The sequence below is a fragment of the Schistocerca piceifrons genome, chromosome 1, assembly GCF_021461385.2.
Source record: "Schistocerca piceifrons isolate TAMUIC-IGC-003096 chromosome 1, iqSchPice1.1, whole genome shotgun sequence".
Lineage (NCBI taxonomy): Eukaryota > Metazoa > Arthropoda > Insecta > Orthoptera > Acrididae > Schistocerca > Schistocerca piceifrons.
Window position 1 is genome coordinate 806,732,444 of NC_060138.1, and position 18,484 is coordinate 806,750,927.

Sequence of the window (18,484 nt, forward strand, 5' to 3'; positions counted from 1 at the left end):
ATTCTAAGTTCAAGGGTACTGAAGACCTCAGATTTTAAGTCTCATAGGGCTCAGAGCCATTTGAACCAATGAAATTATGATTTTTTATGTAGCAAAACGTTAGACGAACTTTGACGAGGTAACAGATTCTTTCGCAGAAAGGAAAGTACACTGTGTAAAGCTGCAGCAAGATTACAGAGAAAAGAAATTCTGGACCTAAGGATTGAAGAGATATGTACTATCCTGTTTGTCTGTTATCTTTACTAGTTTTGTGTTCCTTATATTTAATTTTATGGCTCTCGAAAGAGAAAGTTATTAGCTAATATACAATAAAGAACGCAAATTTTCTGAAGAGTTCTTATTCTCCCGGTCACAAATAATGCCACCCGGTATTAACTGTGAGTTTTTCTTAAAGGGGGGTGGGATATAAAACCGGCAGCCAAGAAACAGGAGAGCCAACACAGGACATTTTAATTTCCACTGTCCTGAATGTAGCTTTGATGACTTCCATTACAAAATATATACGTTTGAAATGCACAAAGCGAAATACAGTGACGTGTGATAGACGAATGCTGTGTGAAGAGGCGTGGCACTGCAGTTCGGCACACTTACGACCAAATAACATGTCTCACATTTCCTCGAACATATATGTTTTGTATATCAATCTCTTTAGAAAGATGTATACTAAATTGAAATTGTTTTTTAATTTTTTTTTTAATTTTTGACGTTCTATCTCAAACGCTCGAGGGGAAGGGGGGAGGGGCGACGCCACTATCAGGTTTTTGCCACATTTCGGAAATACCGCAGACCGGAACTGTCGGTAATGGGTTATAATATCGAAAAAAGTTCCGAGGACCCCCAGGAACATCATCTTAAGAATATTAGGTAAAAATTCCGACGATTTTCCATGAGTGGCAACTATAGAAGTGGTCATCCCCACAATTGGAACTTTTGATACTCAAGAACCATGGTTTTTTGTGCTTGTCTTGATAACTGATACAGATTTTCGAAACTCAGAAAATGGTTATCAAAGTGAAAGTTTACGGAATCTACAGTTGAAGTTTGAGCCACTCGCTACGGTTAGTTATTTAGATAATTGCGGCCTACTGAACAAAAACGGCTAGAAACAGGTTTTTGCGGTTTCTGCATAAGTACGGTGACTTTGAAACTCTAGATCTCATTAACGGATGACAATATCGAACAAAGTTTCGAAGCTACCCGAGAAAATCATTTTGAGAACAAGTGGTAAAAATTTCGATTATATGCCATGAAAAGAAATTATAAAAGTGGCCATCCCCCAGTTGGTACTTTCTGAACACAAAAATAATGTTTATCGGGATTTTTTCGTGAGCCGCCCATGACCTCATGCCCAACTCGTGCTTTTATAAGCCAACTAAGGTCCACCGTACACCCCAACTAATACAAAAGAACCAACCGATTTTCCCTATTTGTACTGGTTGAAGGAAGTGCGTAATATATATACTACGAATGTAGTGCGGGACAATACGTTGAGAATGTGGGGTTCGCGGGAGGCGTGCCAAGAGATAAATCCCTGCAGTCGCGCTATCCTTTGTGTCCTCGGTGGCTCAGATGGATAGAGCGTCTGCCATATAAGCAGGAGATCCCGGGTTTGAGTCCCAGACGGGGCACACATTTTCATCTGTCCCCGTTGACGTATGTCAACGCCTGTAAGCAGCAAAGAGTGTTCCTTTCATTGGAAGTGCGTAATGTTTAAATTTTGACCTTGTACTGATGGATAGCTACAGTGTGCCCGTCTTCCCAATAGGTATGAAAATGGTCAACAGGCCAAAAGCAAACCAAGACACTTGACCCCTCATGTCTGTGATCAGTATAAGCCGAGATGTGACGCCTGAGAACTCGCATTTTCCCTCGTGGCTTTTTGAAACATATTGGTTTTGTGCACGATGCATGACGGGTATGTCATTAGCGTACTCTCCTCTGCTACTGATATCAAATTCTCGATAATCTTTTCCTCTTTTCGTTTTAATTAATCTTTTCGAAGTCTCTTACCGATATGCTCCCTGGTTTTTCATTAGGAATTCACTCTGTGAACATATGGCTACACTACAGACATTCGTTAATCGGATTTACATGGCAATCACTCTGCGCTATCTCGAACGTGAAAAATGACAGTACGTTTATAATATTAACGGCGTCCAAGGGACGTTAAAAATAATTTCACATGGATACCGCGTGCAATCGTGAAAAAAGACATGAAACATAGAGACAAAATAAGAATAAAGAGAAACAGAGCGCGTAAACCGATTCTCGCAACTCGCGCAACATAGCAATCATTTTTGCGTTTATTCGACATTGATGTATTTCGCTTGTGTGAGGGATGTATTCAATAACTCATCAGCGAATCGACAGCTATCGGAAAATAATAGTTTCCGGAAGGATGAAATTGAATATTGTTTCTGCACAGTACTTTTCCCCTTTGCTGACAGCTGATATCTTTTTCAGGACGACAGCGGGTGAAGGACGGCACGGCTCCGAAAACCTGGCTACGTTTGAAGTAAGTACAGTGCAACTCTTTTTCGCTATGGTTTCCTATTTATAATCATAAAACAGACATCGTTTTCTGAGTGTTGTTAATGGCTAAAATATACGAGAACTTATTTAAATAGGTAGCAGTGTTCTTCACTGTGTTTAGCAATTTTTATCTTTTGGGTCGTGTACCATTTAAGGACATAAATTTTATTTACCTATTTGTTCAATTCTATTATATCCTGCTACATAAAACCTTATTCTATGCCTTCAATTTTGTTTATACGTTCACTTTACGTTAGATAATAACAACCGTATGGTTAAAACTAAACATTAATGTTGCTACCGTTATGCTATAACCATACATATTAGCTACATATGTCTACGTGCAACACAATTATTCACACAGTTACCATGCTGGTTATCACATAACATTCTCTGTCCCCACAGTGCTTGACTGCAAGTTACTTAATAATTTTAGCAACGCAAATTCCTAAGTCATGCAGCGATACTCTTTTCCCGAAGGTGCACTGCTACCCAACTCAATGAGCACTGCAGATAACATTGTGCGAAAATCTGAGTTCAGCGTCCATTTCCGTGCGGATAGCAGAATTTAAGTGCACAGTTTTCACCTGTGCGTCTTGCTTGCAGACGATATTCCTTTAGCCTCAAAGTGCGTCTTCAGTGACTCTGCTCTTCCAGTAGCATGGTGGGAATTAGTTATTTCAAACGTTATGTCTCTCAATGATCAATCTCAACAGCACCTCTAAAAAACCTCAACTATCCTTTAACTATCCTTCAACAATGTGGTCTAGGTTTATCATGCTGACTTTTACATAATCACCTAAACCTGGACACAAAAAATACATAGGTTCAATTTATTCTAATCTATATTATTGTTCCTCACAATCGAATTACTTCAACGAAATATTTTATGTGCTGTTCTGTTTGACAAAAAGGCTCGAACCGATGACTTTCTACAACAGATAGTCACTAAACTTAGCAACATGTTTACAATGATTTCACGCGTCTTCCACTGAGAATCTAAATCGAGGTATAAATCAGCTACAGTAAAAGCTGCATATTATGGCCTTCTGTCACAAAAGCTCGCACGTTATGCTCGCAGTAACGCTAGTTATACTCGTAGTAACGCTACGTTAATCCCAAAATATAATAGTCCACAGTCTCTTCTTTTGCTCCGTCGTTAGTTCTTAAGAGCAGTAAGTAATATTTCAATTTAAGCCATGCGATTGACTTCATGCAGCAGACTTCTGGGGAATAAACCACCACGAGACAAACTGCCCATCTATAGTGGGTTCAAATTTCGAAATCTATTTAATCATTCTCTGTGAGATTTTCTCAGTACCTTCTCTTCGGCATGGTTCGTGCTAGGTTCGTTAGCTACTACCGAATCACAGCCTTTAGAAGTCTTCAATATGACTTCTTTCTTGCGGATGTCAACACAGATGCTTCATCAATACGGTGGAAGTGTAGTTCACTATTAAAACATATACACAGTGAATCGTTTCATTTGATACTAAAAGCACCTAAAAACGAAGAAGAAATAACTTTTTTAGCTGTTGTGTTTTCAGCTGCAGTGCACTTTCTTTCTGCATGGTAACGTAAATACAACCATCTCGTTCTTCCAATTAATCTGAATGCCACGCTACAGTAACCAACTCGTTCGACCATACGCCTCTCTGTTTTCTCGCGTTTACAACTATACGTCCTGGGATTCCTTAGATCAAAATACCTTCTGGATTACTGTGGTTCGGATCGGATATTCCAAGTCGCAATGTTGCGTCTGTCAGCCTATACAGAGCTGTTAGGAATTTCTCAGTGTACTTTCAGTGCCACCCAAACAAACTAAAAATAAATTAGCCAGTGTTATTTCCTTGTGGATGATGATAAGTTTTAGATTCCATTACACTGTCCAAAAGGAACGATTTGCGGTGTTGGCATACAATCAGGCCGCATCTAAGGGGACGTGACTAACAATAGGATTACTCCAGCTGGAACGGATGAACCGAATCAAATATATTTTATAATATGTATATGTGTCTCCCTTACGATTCATTTTTCAAGTGCATTTCTGTGTAAAGCTCTCCATTTGTGTGGAATCGATATTTGGAAGGTAATTGATCTAGCCAACAAACGTAGAAATGGTTGAAGAAACAATACTATGTATCAAACAGTTACGATCAGTCATAAATTACATATTTTCTGATGAAAATCTATGTGCTCTAAGACAAAAGGAAAAAATACGACGCACCACCAAATAACTATTCGAATGGGACGGAAATCTTTAGGTGTGATGTACCGGCTAGAAAATTATTAAAATTTCCTAAAAATTGGATAATTTATTCAAAAGAAAGTACTTCACAAATTGAGCAAATGAACAACGTATTGGTTCACCTCTGGCACTTGGAATTGATTGACAGAGTGGTTGGATATCCTCCAGAGCGATATCGTGCCAAGTTCTGTCCGGCTGGTGGAGTAGATCGTCAAAATCCCGAGCTCTGCCCTTAAAGCTACAAACGCTCTCAGTCTGGAAGAATCCGGCGACCTTTCTTCGTCAAGGTATGGTCTGACAACCACGAAGACAAACAGTAGAAATTCTCGCCCTGTGGGGGCGGGGATTACTTTCCTGAAATTCAAGCCACGGAAAGCTTGTATGAAGGGCAACAAAACGGGACATACATGTCGTCGACGTACAACCTTGTTGTAACGGTGCGACGGATGTCAGCTAACCGCGTTCTGCTATGAAATGAAATGACATCATTCCAGATCATCACTCATGGTTGACAGGACTAAGACGAGCGAGAGTCAGGTTGCTATCCCATCACTGGCCGGTGAGTCACCGGGCACATTTTCAGCCAGGAATTTGATTGACCGGAGGAGAATTGTCTGCAGTAATGAGTCCGTTTCGAAGTGAGCGTCGATTACCAGTTCCAAATTTCAGGTGTCGTTTCTCTCCACGTACATTGTCGTCGACCTATTTAGCGCAAAATAGAACTTTTCTTCCACAAAAATACACTAATTTCTCTCCTAACAAATTGCCATGTCCTCTCTGTCCATCTTCCAGACACGTGTCGGACAGCCGTGAGATATTAACCTGCCTGGCGTCCGCAATACGTCCCGACAACTAAAGTGATGCTCTGGGGTGACGTTTCATTTCGCAGCAGGATCCCCTTGGTCATCATCCACTGTACCCTTACATGTCGACGTTATTCTACGTCCTGCGTTGTTACTATTCACGGCAATCAGCCTAGAATTACATTTCAGCAAGATATTGCCCGCCTGCACATGGCGAGAGTTCGTACCGCTTGCCTCTGTGCTTGTGAAACCGTGCCATGGCCAGCAACGTCCCCGGACCTCTCCCCAGCTAAGAACATTAGGAACATTATGGGCAGAGCCCTCTAACCAGCTCCGAATTTCGACAGTTTATCGCGCCAATTGGACGACGACATCCAACAGCTCTGTCAACCAATGTCAAGCGATGAAACCGCTTGCGTAAGGGCCACATATGGACAAACCCGTTAGTGACTTGCTGAATTTGTGAAGAACTAGGGGGCGAGCAACATCGGTAACCCAGCGTCGACCAGATGTAGGCTTTTTCAAAGGTCCACTAAAGACGCAGCAAGAGCCCGATGAAAGTACAGACTCCACTAGGTACAGCATGGGTCAGCTAGAAATCAGCAATGGTGGCATATTACATGCAGCCTGCAATAGCTGTGTTGTTGTGAACTGTCAGCTGCAGCCTTTGATCACTTAATAACGCGGTCTGCTGGACCCAAGCAGTCTTTACTGCGAGCTGTGTTCTGTATGGTGAATTCATAGCGCTGGTCGGTGCTGTCTCTATGTTCAAACGCTGGAGTCCGTTGTGGACATGCTGTAATCGTGAAGTGAAAGTTACCTAGCTGTAAGACTAAAAGAAGTTCATAAATCTCAATTTGGCACAAATGATTACACTAAATTCTTAACTATTTTTTCTTAAATGAGGTCGTTAGTCAAGAGAAAGAAGAAGTTGTTTTATGCTGCAGAAGATAAGCTTAACGGTCCAGATATACAATGAAGCGCCAAAGAAATTGGTATGGGCATGCGTATTCAAACACATGAACATGCAAACAGGCAGAATGCGGGGCTGAGGTCGGCAACGCCTATATAAGACAACAACTGACTGGTGCAGTTGTTAAATCGGTTACTGCTGCTACAATGGTAGGTTACCAAGATTTAAGTGAGATTGAACGCGGTGTTATAGTTGCTGCTCGATCGATGGGACATAGCATCTCCGAGGTAGCGCTTACGTGGGAATTTTCTCGTACGACTGTTTCACGAATGTGCCATGAATATCAGGAACCCGACAAAACATATAATGCTGCGGTTGGGAGAAGATACTGCAAGAACGGGACCAATGGCTACTGAAGAGAATCGTTCAAGGGACAGTAGCGCAACCCTTCCGCAAATTGCCGCAGATTTCAATGCTGGGCCATCAACAAGTGTCAGCGTGCAAATCATTCAACGAAACATAATCGATATGGGCTTTCGTAGCCGAAGGCCCACTCGTATACCCTTGATAGCAGCACGACAAAGCCTGCACGACACAAAGCTTTACGCCTCGCCTGGGCACGTCCACGCTGACATTGGATTGTTGATGACTGGAAACATGTTGCCTGGTCGGATCAGTTTCGTTTCAGATTGTATCGAGCAAATGGACGTGTGCGGGTACGTAGGCAAGCTCATAAATCTATGGACCCTGCATGTCAGCAGGGGAGTGGTCCAGCTAGTGGTGGCTCTCTAGGCTCCGGTTGAGCGAGCGTGTGTCAAGACGGCTCCCCCTACGCTTTCCGTGTCGCGTGTAGCGATGAAGGGCCAAAACCATCGTGTCATCAGAGTGTGAGGGCCTGCTACACAATATGGTGCTTCTGTGATTGCAGGGCGTGTGCAGTTGGAGAGACATGGGGCCTTTGGTACGTCTAAGTACGACTGACAGGTGACACGTACGCACGCATTCTGTCTAATCATCTGCATCCATTCATGTCCACTGTGATTCTGACGGTCTTGGGAAATTCCAGTAGGACAATGAGATACCCCATACGTCCAGAATTTCTACAGAGTGGCTCCAGGAACACTCTTCTGAGTTTAAATACTTCCGCTAGCCACTAAACTCCCCAGAAATGAACATTATTAAGCATATCTGGGATGCCCTGCAACGTGCTGTTCAGAAAAGATCTTCACCTCCTCGTACTCTTACGAATTTATGAATAGCCCTGCAGGATTCATGGTGTCAATTCCCTCCAACACTACATCAGACATTAGTCGAGTCCAGGCCACGACGTGTTGCACTTCTGCGTGTTCGTGGGTGCCCTACACGTTATTACGCAGGTGTACCAGTTTCATTGGGTCTTCAGTGTATGATATGCTGATAGAAACAGTTATTGTGATTCTCATCACAATCCAATTTTGGTGTTGTTTCTGTACTCTCCTTATATGTAACTACTTTCATAAAATATTTCCTGTCTTTATAAAGTTTGTCATTTATTGGATTCGATTTACTAGGTGGCTCCTTTAAAACTTTATCTTCTTTCGTAAAAGCGTAGTCAGTCGCTCCAGCCTAACCGTTGACTTTAGTAAGACATCTGTGACCATCAATGATATGGAGTCTTTCAGTGACAGCCACTGAGGATTCATCTTCATTGTGTCATGATCCATGTCTACGAGCGGTAGTCATAAATTTTAATTATCGCCTTGAAAAATTAAAAATACGCAATTTTTTATTTGCTTGTTTGTCTGCAGCCACACGTCTGGAGACGTATCATACATTCTAACGACGTGACGCTATTACTCAGCATGCAGCTTGAACAGTCAAAGCGGTGCGTAATACGTATTTATAAAGTAGGAAAGATGGGATGCCCCATTTTGTTTTAGCTGTTGAGACGGAGTGCTAGGGAACAGTGTCGCAGCGATTTCAAAGTATGCCAGGACAGCAGATGAGTACCTGTTGAAAAACAAAGGAATAGTTGTGTAACTTTATTTTTTCACGGAGATAATTTCAGCATTATGTCTACCTCCCTGAGCCGTGCTGCGGCTCGCGTTGGTGCTGTTTGTAGATTTACGCCGTCTCTTGGAGGACAGACGGTATCGTTTGGTTGGCATGGTTGCGGTTGTTTGTTCTCTTCTCGAGTTTACTGGCGCCACTCGGTTTCGCAAGCGTGTCCTGTCCGCTAGTGGCCGCAGCGGCGGTTATCGGTATGTAGTAACACTAGCCCTATCTTTGGGGCGACGTCGTTGTTTTCCTGGGTCGTGTGAGTGTACCAGTTCGGATGGTGACTCAGGAGGAGCCAAGTCCGCGAAGTGCGGAAACACGCCGGGATCGCTGGCTGCACGCTTGGACTGCCGGATGGAAGGGCTGTGGTCACGAGAGTGCACGATCTCGTCGTGAACCGGATCCTGCAGGCTTTAAGATGAGAGCATTTCAATCTAAGTAGAGAAACCTCCAGCATTGTGATAACTCGTGATTCTCCAGTAGCTTGGGTTCGTGTTGCTGCTCATAGTGTCGCCGAGGCGAAGAGTAGCAAGTGGAGTGCTTGGGGAAGATGGATTTGGTTAGATTTCCTCGACTTCTTATTACTATTTATTGCGTTAAACTTGTTACAATTTTTTAAGTTCAACCAGCGGTAATTTTTCTTGCCCGGTGGCCGCCGATTGGTGATCCTTCTACTCTGGTGGTAGTGATTCCTTTCTTGTTCCAGGCGGTCTAAGCACAGTATTCTGGGGACGTAGCGCAGACCGCCAGTTCTGACTTTGGCGAATTGTTCCATCGTTGTATTTGGTTTATCGGACGTCAGGCAGCTTCAGCAAGATTATCATTAGTCATTCGTTAGACTGTCACTAGTCTGAATTACATCTTGTGAAGTGAATGCAGCTCTTGGCTGCCTATCTCATCGCTCGGGAAAGTGTTTGTTGCCCGACCTTCTCAGAGGTCGATTCCTGGAGCACCGTCGATGGCCCCTTGGTTCTTGTAAGACATGTGTGTTCTAAAAGAAGGTCTGATGGCCAGTAGTTCAGTGTAATGCTCTTTCAGTCCACGCCTTCTGCGGGTATACTCTGCCTCAGTACCATTTCAGGAACTCATGTACTGGTCCTTATGTTTTACTATTGTATTATTTATTACAATACATCGTAATGCCTGCATTAAAGGTTATATGTGTCTAGTTAACAGTTCTGGTCACCTTCTGGAATAAATCTAGCAGTATAGTGCTCAGTGGATGTTAAGGGTTGCGTTACAAAGGTTACCAACATCTTATTTCACCCATTTATTGATCAGTATGGAATTGCTGGTCTAAAGTAAATTGTGTGCAACTGTGAAAGGCAAACAATAGTAACTGATTACGGCTCCGTCCACAATCGTAACCGAATCCTGCCTTCCCTTGACTACCAGGTTTCAACTGGCTTTTTCTTCTGTTTCTTTTTTTTTTGTGTCCTTATCTGAGAGGTGTAACAGACAGTACTGAAATGAACATTGTCCAATATAAGCTGTTTCTTTATTAACAAAAACTAAACTAAGTACTTCTTCTGGGGCCGTTGACAACTGATATGTCGATCCTTAGCGATGCCTAGATTGTGCTACGTCCATGAGCGTCGAAGTGGCGAGTGGCAGGGAGGATAAGCAGTGACATCGTCCTGCAAGACGGCGGATTATGGACAGTCCAAACGCAGATCCAGAGGAGCGAAGTACTCGGGAGTGGGCGACAGCGAGGCGAGAATACCTTGCGATCGGCAGCAGCGGAGGCAGGCATTGGGTCCTTAACGGAGAGGCGTGTCAAATGGTGCTCGTTAGGGGCCAGGAGCCCGGAGCGTAAGTTGACACCTGGTAGTCAAGAGAAGGCAGGATTCGAGTACGAATGTGGTCGGTGCCGTAATCAGTTACTATTGGTTGCCTTTCACAGTTACACTCAATTTACTTTAAACCAGTAATTCCACACTCAACAATAAATAAAAATACCACACGTCATTAATGAAGGAATAAACAACTGTGTAAGTAATAGTGTTTTCAGATAGTTGCAATTTAGCAAACAAGCATTAAATACAGATACAGCATATAATGCTTTAAAAGCAAACAACTGTGATCTGGGCAGAAGGCCTTACACGCCAGGAATGGCAATAAACCAAGAATTGTTTAAAACTCGCTTCAACTTACAATTTAGGTATTGAAATGTTAAAGGCAAGTCGTCACAAACACAGCAGAAGGTATCAGACGCCAGAAATGTCAGTAAATAAGGTTTTAAGGCTTACTTCTAAAATACAAATACCAAATTAGAATTTTAAAGCAAATGCCCACAGCTACTGCTGAAGGCCTTACACACCAGGATCGGCAATAATATAAAACATTTAGAAACCTGCTGTAAAACAGCAAATACAATTGCAAATGTTAATTAAAAAAAACAAGCAACTGATCACCAAATGGGTGAAATAAGATGATGGTAACCTTTCTAACGCAACCCTTAACATCCACTGAGCACTACACTGCTACATTTATTCCAGAAGGAGATCAGAACTATTAACTAGACACATATAACCTTTAATGCACGCATTACAAGGTAGTGTAATAAATAATACAATAGTAAAACACAAGGACCAGTACATAAGTTCCTTAAAGGGTACTATGGCAGATTATACCCGCAGAAGGCGTGGACTGAAGGAGCGTTACACTTAACTAATGACCATCAGACCTTCTTTTAGAACACACATGTCTTACAAGAACCAAGGTGCCACCGACGGTGCTCCAACAATCGAAATCTGAGAAGGTCTGGCAACAAAAACTTTTGCGAGCGATGAGATAGGCAGCCAAGAGTTGCATTCAATTCACAGGATGGTAACTCAGACTAGTGGCAATCTAACGAATGACTAATGATAATCTTGCTGAAGATACTTGACGTCCGATAAACCAAATGCAACGATGGAACAATTCGCCAAAGTCAGAACTGGCGGTCTGCACTACGTCCTCAGAATATTTTGCTTAGACTGCCTGGAACAAGAAAGGATTCACTACTACCAGAGCCAGCCGTAGTGGCCGTGCGGTTCTAGGTGCTACAGTCTGGAACCGAGGGACCACTACGGTCGCAGGTTCTTATCCTGCCTCGGGCTTGGATGTGTGTGTTGTCCTTAGGTTAGTTAGATTTAATTAGTTCTAAGTTCTAGGCGACTTGAACCATTTGAACTACTACTAGAGTATAAGGATCACCAATCGGCGGCCACCAGGCAAGAAAAATTACCTCTGGTTGAATTTAAAAAATTGTAACAAGTTGAACGCAATAAATAGTAAGAAGAAGTCGAGGAAATTTAATCAAATCCGCCTTCCCCAAGCACTCCACTTGCTACTCTTCGCCTCGGCGACACTATGAGCAGCAACACGAACTCAAGCCACTGGAGAATCGCGAGATATCACAATGCTGGAGGTTTCTCTACTTGGATTGAAATGCACTCATCTTAAAGCTTGCTGGATCCGGTTCACGACGAGGTCGTGCACCCTCGTGACCACAGCCCTTCCATCCAGCAGTCCACGCGTGCAGCTAGCGGTCTCGGCGTGTTGCCGCACTTCGTGGACCTCGTTCCTCCTGAGTCACCAACCGAACTGGTACACTCACACGACCCAGGAAAACAACGACGTCGTCCCAAAGAAAAGGCAACTGTTACTACATACCGATAGCCGCCGCTGCTGCCACTAGCAGACAGGACACGCTTGCGAAACCGAGTGGCGCCAGTAAACACGAGAAGAAGACAAACAACTGCAACCATGCCAACTAAACGATACCTTCCGTCCTCCAAGAGAGGGCAAAAATCTACAAACAGCACCAACGTGAGCCGCAGCACGGCTGACTCACTCCCGTAAATGAACTTATGCGGAAATGACTTCTGCCACCATTGAAGATCCGAGCTCATAACATGATTTAGGCCGTTATGTTGTTTTGCAGAATGTAAGAGACGCGAAACGTTGAAGGCCACAACTTACACTGTACGAATCGTCTTATTAATTACAATCACAGAAGCACTGTTTACACTCTTGAGTAATCGTGTAGAAGCCACATATCTACTAAAGTGTAACAACCCCTCCCAGTCTGATGATACTTTGGTTTTGCCCCACATACCTATTAGCGTGTAACAGATTCTCCCACTGTGATGACACGTTGGTTTTGCCCCGTAGCATGACTCCACGCGACACCGAAAGCGTTGGGGAACCGTCTTACGCACGCTCGCTCAACCTCAGTCTACAGTTGAGGTGGAATGGTCCAGTCTGGCTCTACGATGCCCACATTTTACTCTACTGCTTCTCAGATATTCTCAGCGGAATTACTGTTAGGTAACAAGAGTGCAGGAGAAGACTGGGGCCTCGGGAGGAAGGTGCACAGATGGCCGTGCAGTGCCCTTAAACTATTCTGACATTATTCGGAAACGGTGAGATGTAATTCAGCTAGATGTATTCACTTTGGCCACAACGATTCTCTAGGGGAAAAAGGGATATACATATTCGGTTAGCAGGTTCCCATATCGTTCACATGCGAGAGACGAGGGCTGTTGTGGTAGAAGTTCGGTTTAATCTAATTTAATATTCCTTCACTTGATAGTACCTCCACCACCGGGTTAGCTCACAAGCCTAAGGTGGTTTCATCATACTGATGCTCCACCATCGGTGTGCACCAGACTGTACCCATAGTGGTCAGTCCTTGCTACGATGTTCTATTTTCAGCAGTGTAGTGACATGTGATGGACAGTGATGGGAATCACTCATCCGCTGCAGTCAAGGGCTTGAAGACGAGGTATGTGTAACTCATCTGTCTGCGTCTAGAGTTAGTTCTATGTGCAAATGGGAACCGTTTCCTAAATGTTTGCGTAACGTTTATCTCCTGCAGGGCAAGCCCTCCAGCCCGGTATTTAGCTAGCTGGCTGTGAAAAGCCGACTGAAAATCACTTCCACGTTGTCCAGCTCGCCAGCCATCCTCAATGTCACGCTCGCCTATCCGAGTCCCAGAAGTGGTGCGTCAACGTACTCGTTTATATGGGCGATTAGGAATGCATATTATAGGTGTGGCTTTGGTGCACGATAGTGGCCAGATGCTTATGATTGGTGTACATCCCAAACTGCAGTTGTACTGAAGTTGCGAGCTACAATCGACGATAATCGACGGCAACACTTGCCATCAAAACTATCACCCAGGACATTTGATATTGGCAGTGCCGGTTTTCCCGAATCGAAGTGTTGATGTTGCATCTTTCATAACCTTTAAAATGTGTTTATGTTAGCCGTGTAAATGACGGCAGTGCTTAAATTAAATCGTTAATTTTGGACTCCACTGTGCTGGCTGGGCCTACTCGATCTAGCTGGCACCAGACGGTCTGATGTCGCACAACTATCACGGTCTACGGGCGCTTCTTCTGTAAACAAGGTGAACTCTTTCATTCACCTTTGCAGCAGTAACACAGCAGTTATTTGTAATTCCATTGCACCTGACTGCATATACTGATATGACAAAAGTCGTGGGATACGTTCTAATATTGTGAGGACCTCCGTTTGCCCGGCGTAGCGCAGCAACTCGACGTTGCGTGGACTCAACAAGTCTCTGGAAGTTCCCTGCAGAAATATATAGCCATGCTGACTCTACAGGCGTCCATAATTGCGAAAGCTTTGCCGGTGTAGGATTTTGTGCAGTGACTGACCTCTCTAATATATATCCCACGAATGTTCGACGGGATTCATGCCGGGCGATCTGCGTGCCAAAATCATTCGCTCGAACTGTCTAGAAAATGTGCTTCAAACCTACTGCGGAAAACTGTGACTCGGTGACATAGCACATTGTCATCCATAAAAATTCGATCTTTCTTTGGGAACATGAAGTCCAAGAAAGGCTCCAAATGGTCTCCAAGTAGCCAGACATGAATATTTCCAATCAGTATTCCATGTAAGCACAGCCCATAACAATGCGGAACCAGCACCAGTTTGGACAGTGCCTTCTTGAGAACTTGGGTCCACGACCTACATCTAAATCTTCATCTACATTTATACTCCGCAAGCTACCCAACGGTGTGTGGGGGAGGGCACTTTACGTGGCACTGTCATTACCTCCCTTTCCCGTTCCAGTCGCGTATGGTTCGCGGGGAGGACGACTGCCGGAAAGCCTCCGTGTGCGCTCGAATCTCTCTAATTTTACATTCGTGATCTCCTCGGTAGGTGTAAGTAGGGGAAGCAATATATTCGATACCTCATCCAGAAACGCACCCTCTCTAAACCTGGACAGCAAGCTACACCGCGATGCACAGCGCCTCTCTTGCAGAGTCTGCCACTTGAGTTTGCTAAACATCTCGGGAACGCAATCACGCTTACCACATAACCTTGTGACGAAACGCGCCGCTCTTCTTTGGATCTTCTCTATCTCCTCTGTCAACCCTACTTGGTACGGATGCCACACTGATGAGCAATACTCAAGTATGCCGAACGAGTGTTTTGTAAGCCACCTCCTTTGTTGATGGACTACATTTTCTAAGGACTCTACCAACGAATCTCAACCTGGCACACGCCCTAACAACAATTAATTTTGTATGATCATTCCACTTCAAATCGTTCCGCATGCATACTACCAGATATTTTACAGAAGTAACTGCTACCAGTGTTTTTTCCGCTGTCATATAATCATACAGTAAAGGTTCCTTCCTTCTATGTATTCGCAATACATTACATTTGTCTATGTTAAGGTCAGTTGCTATTCCCTGCACCAAGTGCCTATCCGCTGCAGATCTTCCTGCATTTCGCTGCAACTTCTCTGTATACTACAGCATCATCCGCGAAAAGCCGCATGGAACTTCTGACACTATCTACTAGGTCATTTATATATATTGTGAAAAGCAATGGTCCCATAACACTCCCCTCTGGCACGCCAGAGATTACTTTAACGTCTGTAGACGTCTCTCCATTGAGAACAACATGCTGTGTTCTGTTTGCTAAAAACTCTTCAATCCAGCTACACAGCTGGTCTGATATTCCGTAGGCTCTTACTTTGTTTATCAGGCGACAGTGCGGAACTGTATCGAACGCCTTCCGGAAGTCAAGGAAAATAGAATCTACCTGGGAGCCTGTATCTAATATTTTCTGGGTCTCATGAACGAATAAAGCGAGTTGGGTCTCACACGATCGCTGTTTCCGGAATTCATGTTGATTCCCATAGAGTAGACTCCGGGTTTCCAGATATGACATGATACGCCTCTTAGGGTTCGCGCCACACTCGAATCCTATCATCAGCTCTTACCAACTGAAATCGTGAGTCATATGACCACGCCACAGTTTTCTCCAACCAATATGGGCACGAGACCAGAAGAGAGGCTGAGGATGACGTGCTGTTAACAAAGGCCTTCACATCGGTCGCCTGCTGCCATAGCCCATTAATGCCTAATTTCGCAGCACTGTCTTAACGGTTACGTACGTGTTATGTCTGTTAGCATTGACCATTCTACGGGAACGCCGCTGTTCTAGGTCGTTAAGTGAAGGCCGTCGGCCACTGCGTTGTTCGTGGTGAGAGTTTGTGCCTGAAATTTGATATTCTCAGTCCTCTCTCGGACACTGTTGATCTCGGAACATTGAATTTCCAAATGATTTCCGAAACGGAATATCCCATGCGTCCAGCTCCAACTACTAACCCGCGTTCAAAGTCTTTTAACTCCCGCCGTGCTGCCATAATCACGTCGAAAACTTTTCCTCGTGTATCAGCTGATTACAAATGACAGCTCAGCCAATGCACTGCATTTTTGAAAACTCGTGAACGCGACGCTACTATCTGCATGTGAGCATATCGGTGTCCCACGACGTTTGTCACCTCTATTTATATTCCAGCAATGTCCTTCTCAGTTTGTTAAGACTGGTAGTATAAAAACTGCTTAAACTTATTCACCGCTTTTCAAATGGCGAATTTGTAAGAGGGGCTGTAGCAATAATTGCTGTTACAGGCGAGAAGAAGCTGAGCATGATGTTGACGGAACTGACAACCACCACCGAAACCCTTCTACTGACAAAGAGACACCTGCTGGCATCCGTGAGGGAAATGAAGGCGGTGAAGGGACATCTGACAAGCTGCACGTGGACAACAGCAAGAGCCGCACTGCAGGTACTTCACGGACGCTTTATTCAAGGGTGTACAACGTTAGCAATTAGCCGTAGCCTGCTGTGATCTCCTTCATTGCGCAGACACTTCTCTGATCTATTTTAAATGTTTGTTCTGTGACAGAACAAGTCACTTAGCTCTCGCCGAAACCATGCGTGTGATTATTTACCAACCGTACTCAAAAGGAACATGAATCACACCCCTTCTCGTGGTTTTGCTAAATAAGATAAAGCGAAGAGTTGGACAGTATCTTAGAAAAAGGCACGACCGAGTTCCTTCCTTTTCCTTTTATAGGGACTCTTCCCTTTCTATAATGAGCTCAACTTATCGTAAACATTCTTTCTTTTGGATAGTGACTGTCCACATGAAATTTTAATGAACAACACTTCTGCAAAAGAGCATTATATAGACTGATACTGTCCAGCACTGCCTACCCATATCGTAAACAAAGCCGAAATTGAAATCAGCCCAATTTATAGCATATATACTTATTCACTATTACAGGCAATAGCAGCGTATTCATTCTGTATTTACAAACAGTAAATAAGCTTACTTTCTTCAAATCTTTGTGCATTACGATTATACTGAAAAGAAGCTTGTAGTACGTGTTTTGTGATTGTTTTCATTGTGTACAAATTCGGTAATACCTTGCGCAAAATTTGTCACGTATCTTCTGCTTGTATACTATCGATGGCCCGGAAGGAAATATTTATCGTTTTTGGCTGGTATTTTATGATGTCAAAGATTACAGATTTTCCTCAGGCTGCACTGTATTGATATTGATTATTCATACAACATATATGATGGATTTTGGAATATACATTCCATCATTATACTCATCAGAAAAGGATGTGATTAGTTTCCCAAATAGATCTAGTGATCTTTGTTGACCTATCATGGACGCGGGACAGCTGCTGGTCAAACATCTATAAAAGAAAATCTTCACACAGACGTACCTTTCGAGAAGTTATTTTATTTTGAGAACCAGGTTCAGCATTTCAGTATGCCATCTTCAGATCCCACATGCACTTCATGTACAGACATTTAGATGTATCGATATTGTCATACTGGATTCTGCCAATATCGGTACATAAGAATGTCTATACATGAAGGGCACATGGGGGTTGAAGATGGCATATTGAAATGCCGAAACTGGTTATCAAAATAAAATAAAATTTCTCTAAATTTGCGGCTGTTTTACGATTTTCCTTGGTAAACATGTAATGATGGTATGTGAGTTACGAAATCGATCATGAATGTTGCATAAATAATCAGCATCGATAAAGAGAAGCCTGAGGAGGTTTGTAATATATCAAATAATAAAATACACTGGTGTGAAAAACTTAAGAAAGAAAGTAATTTTCGTCAGCCAAGTAACACAGCCCTATGAAACTTGGTCCATACATAGAAACAAGTACTACAATATACTACAAAAGTTAACTAAAAAAATGCCAAATGAGACGAACAGAAATGAGACTTTTATTCAAAGACAATAATTACGCTGAAGTCACTGCGATTAATGATGCCTGGAAATGACAAGTAGTGGGACGTGGCTATGAACGGAGTGTGTTATCACCATGCATGGCAGTGCATACTCTGCAGCGTCCTCCCATGCTGGCAACAATGTTGGTTAAGAGTTCTTGTAGGTGCTTCCACTCCTGCATCTGCGCTGTTGAGAACTGTAGGAGCGTTGTTGGTGCATGTGGACGGGCTGCGATATGTCTGCGTAACGCGACGATTAGTTCTGCTTTAGAAAAAAGGTAAAGGCACCAGTGAGGCAACTCTGAGCTTGCGGCTGATAACGGAAGCGAGACTAAAGAAAAATCAAGACATGTTCATCGGTTTTGGCG

The 18,484-nt window shown here is 43.4% G+C and overlaps 1 protein-coding gene across 1 annotated transcript in view; it reads left to right on the forward strand.

Annotated features, from left to right (window-relative positions):
- Positions 1-18,484, forward strand: part of LOC124795482 (fibrillin-3-like) — a 152,147-nt gene that overhangs the window by 44,702 nt on the left and 88,961 nt on the right. Inside the window, exons 2-3 of the mRNA XM_047259527.1 lie at positions 2,464-2,515; positions 16,480-16,637. Coding sequence (XP_047115483.1) covers positions 2,464-2,515; positions 16,480-16,637 — 210 coding nt within the window. The remainder of the gene's footprint in view (positions 1-2,463; positions 2,516-16,479; positions 16,638-18,484) is intronic.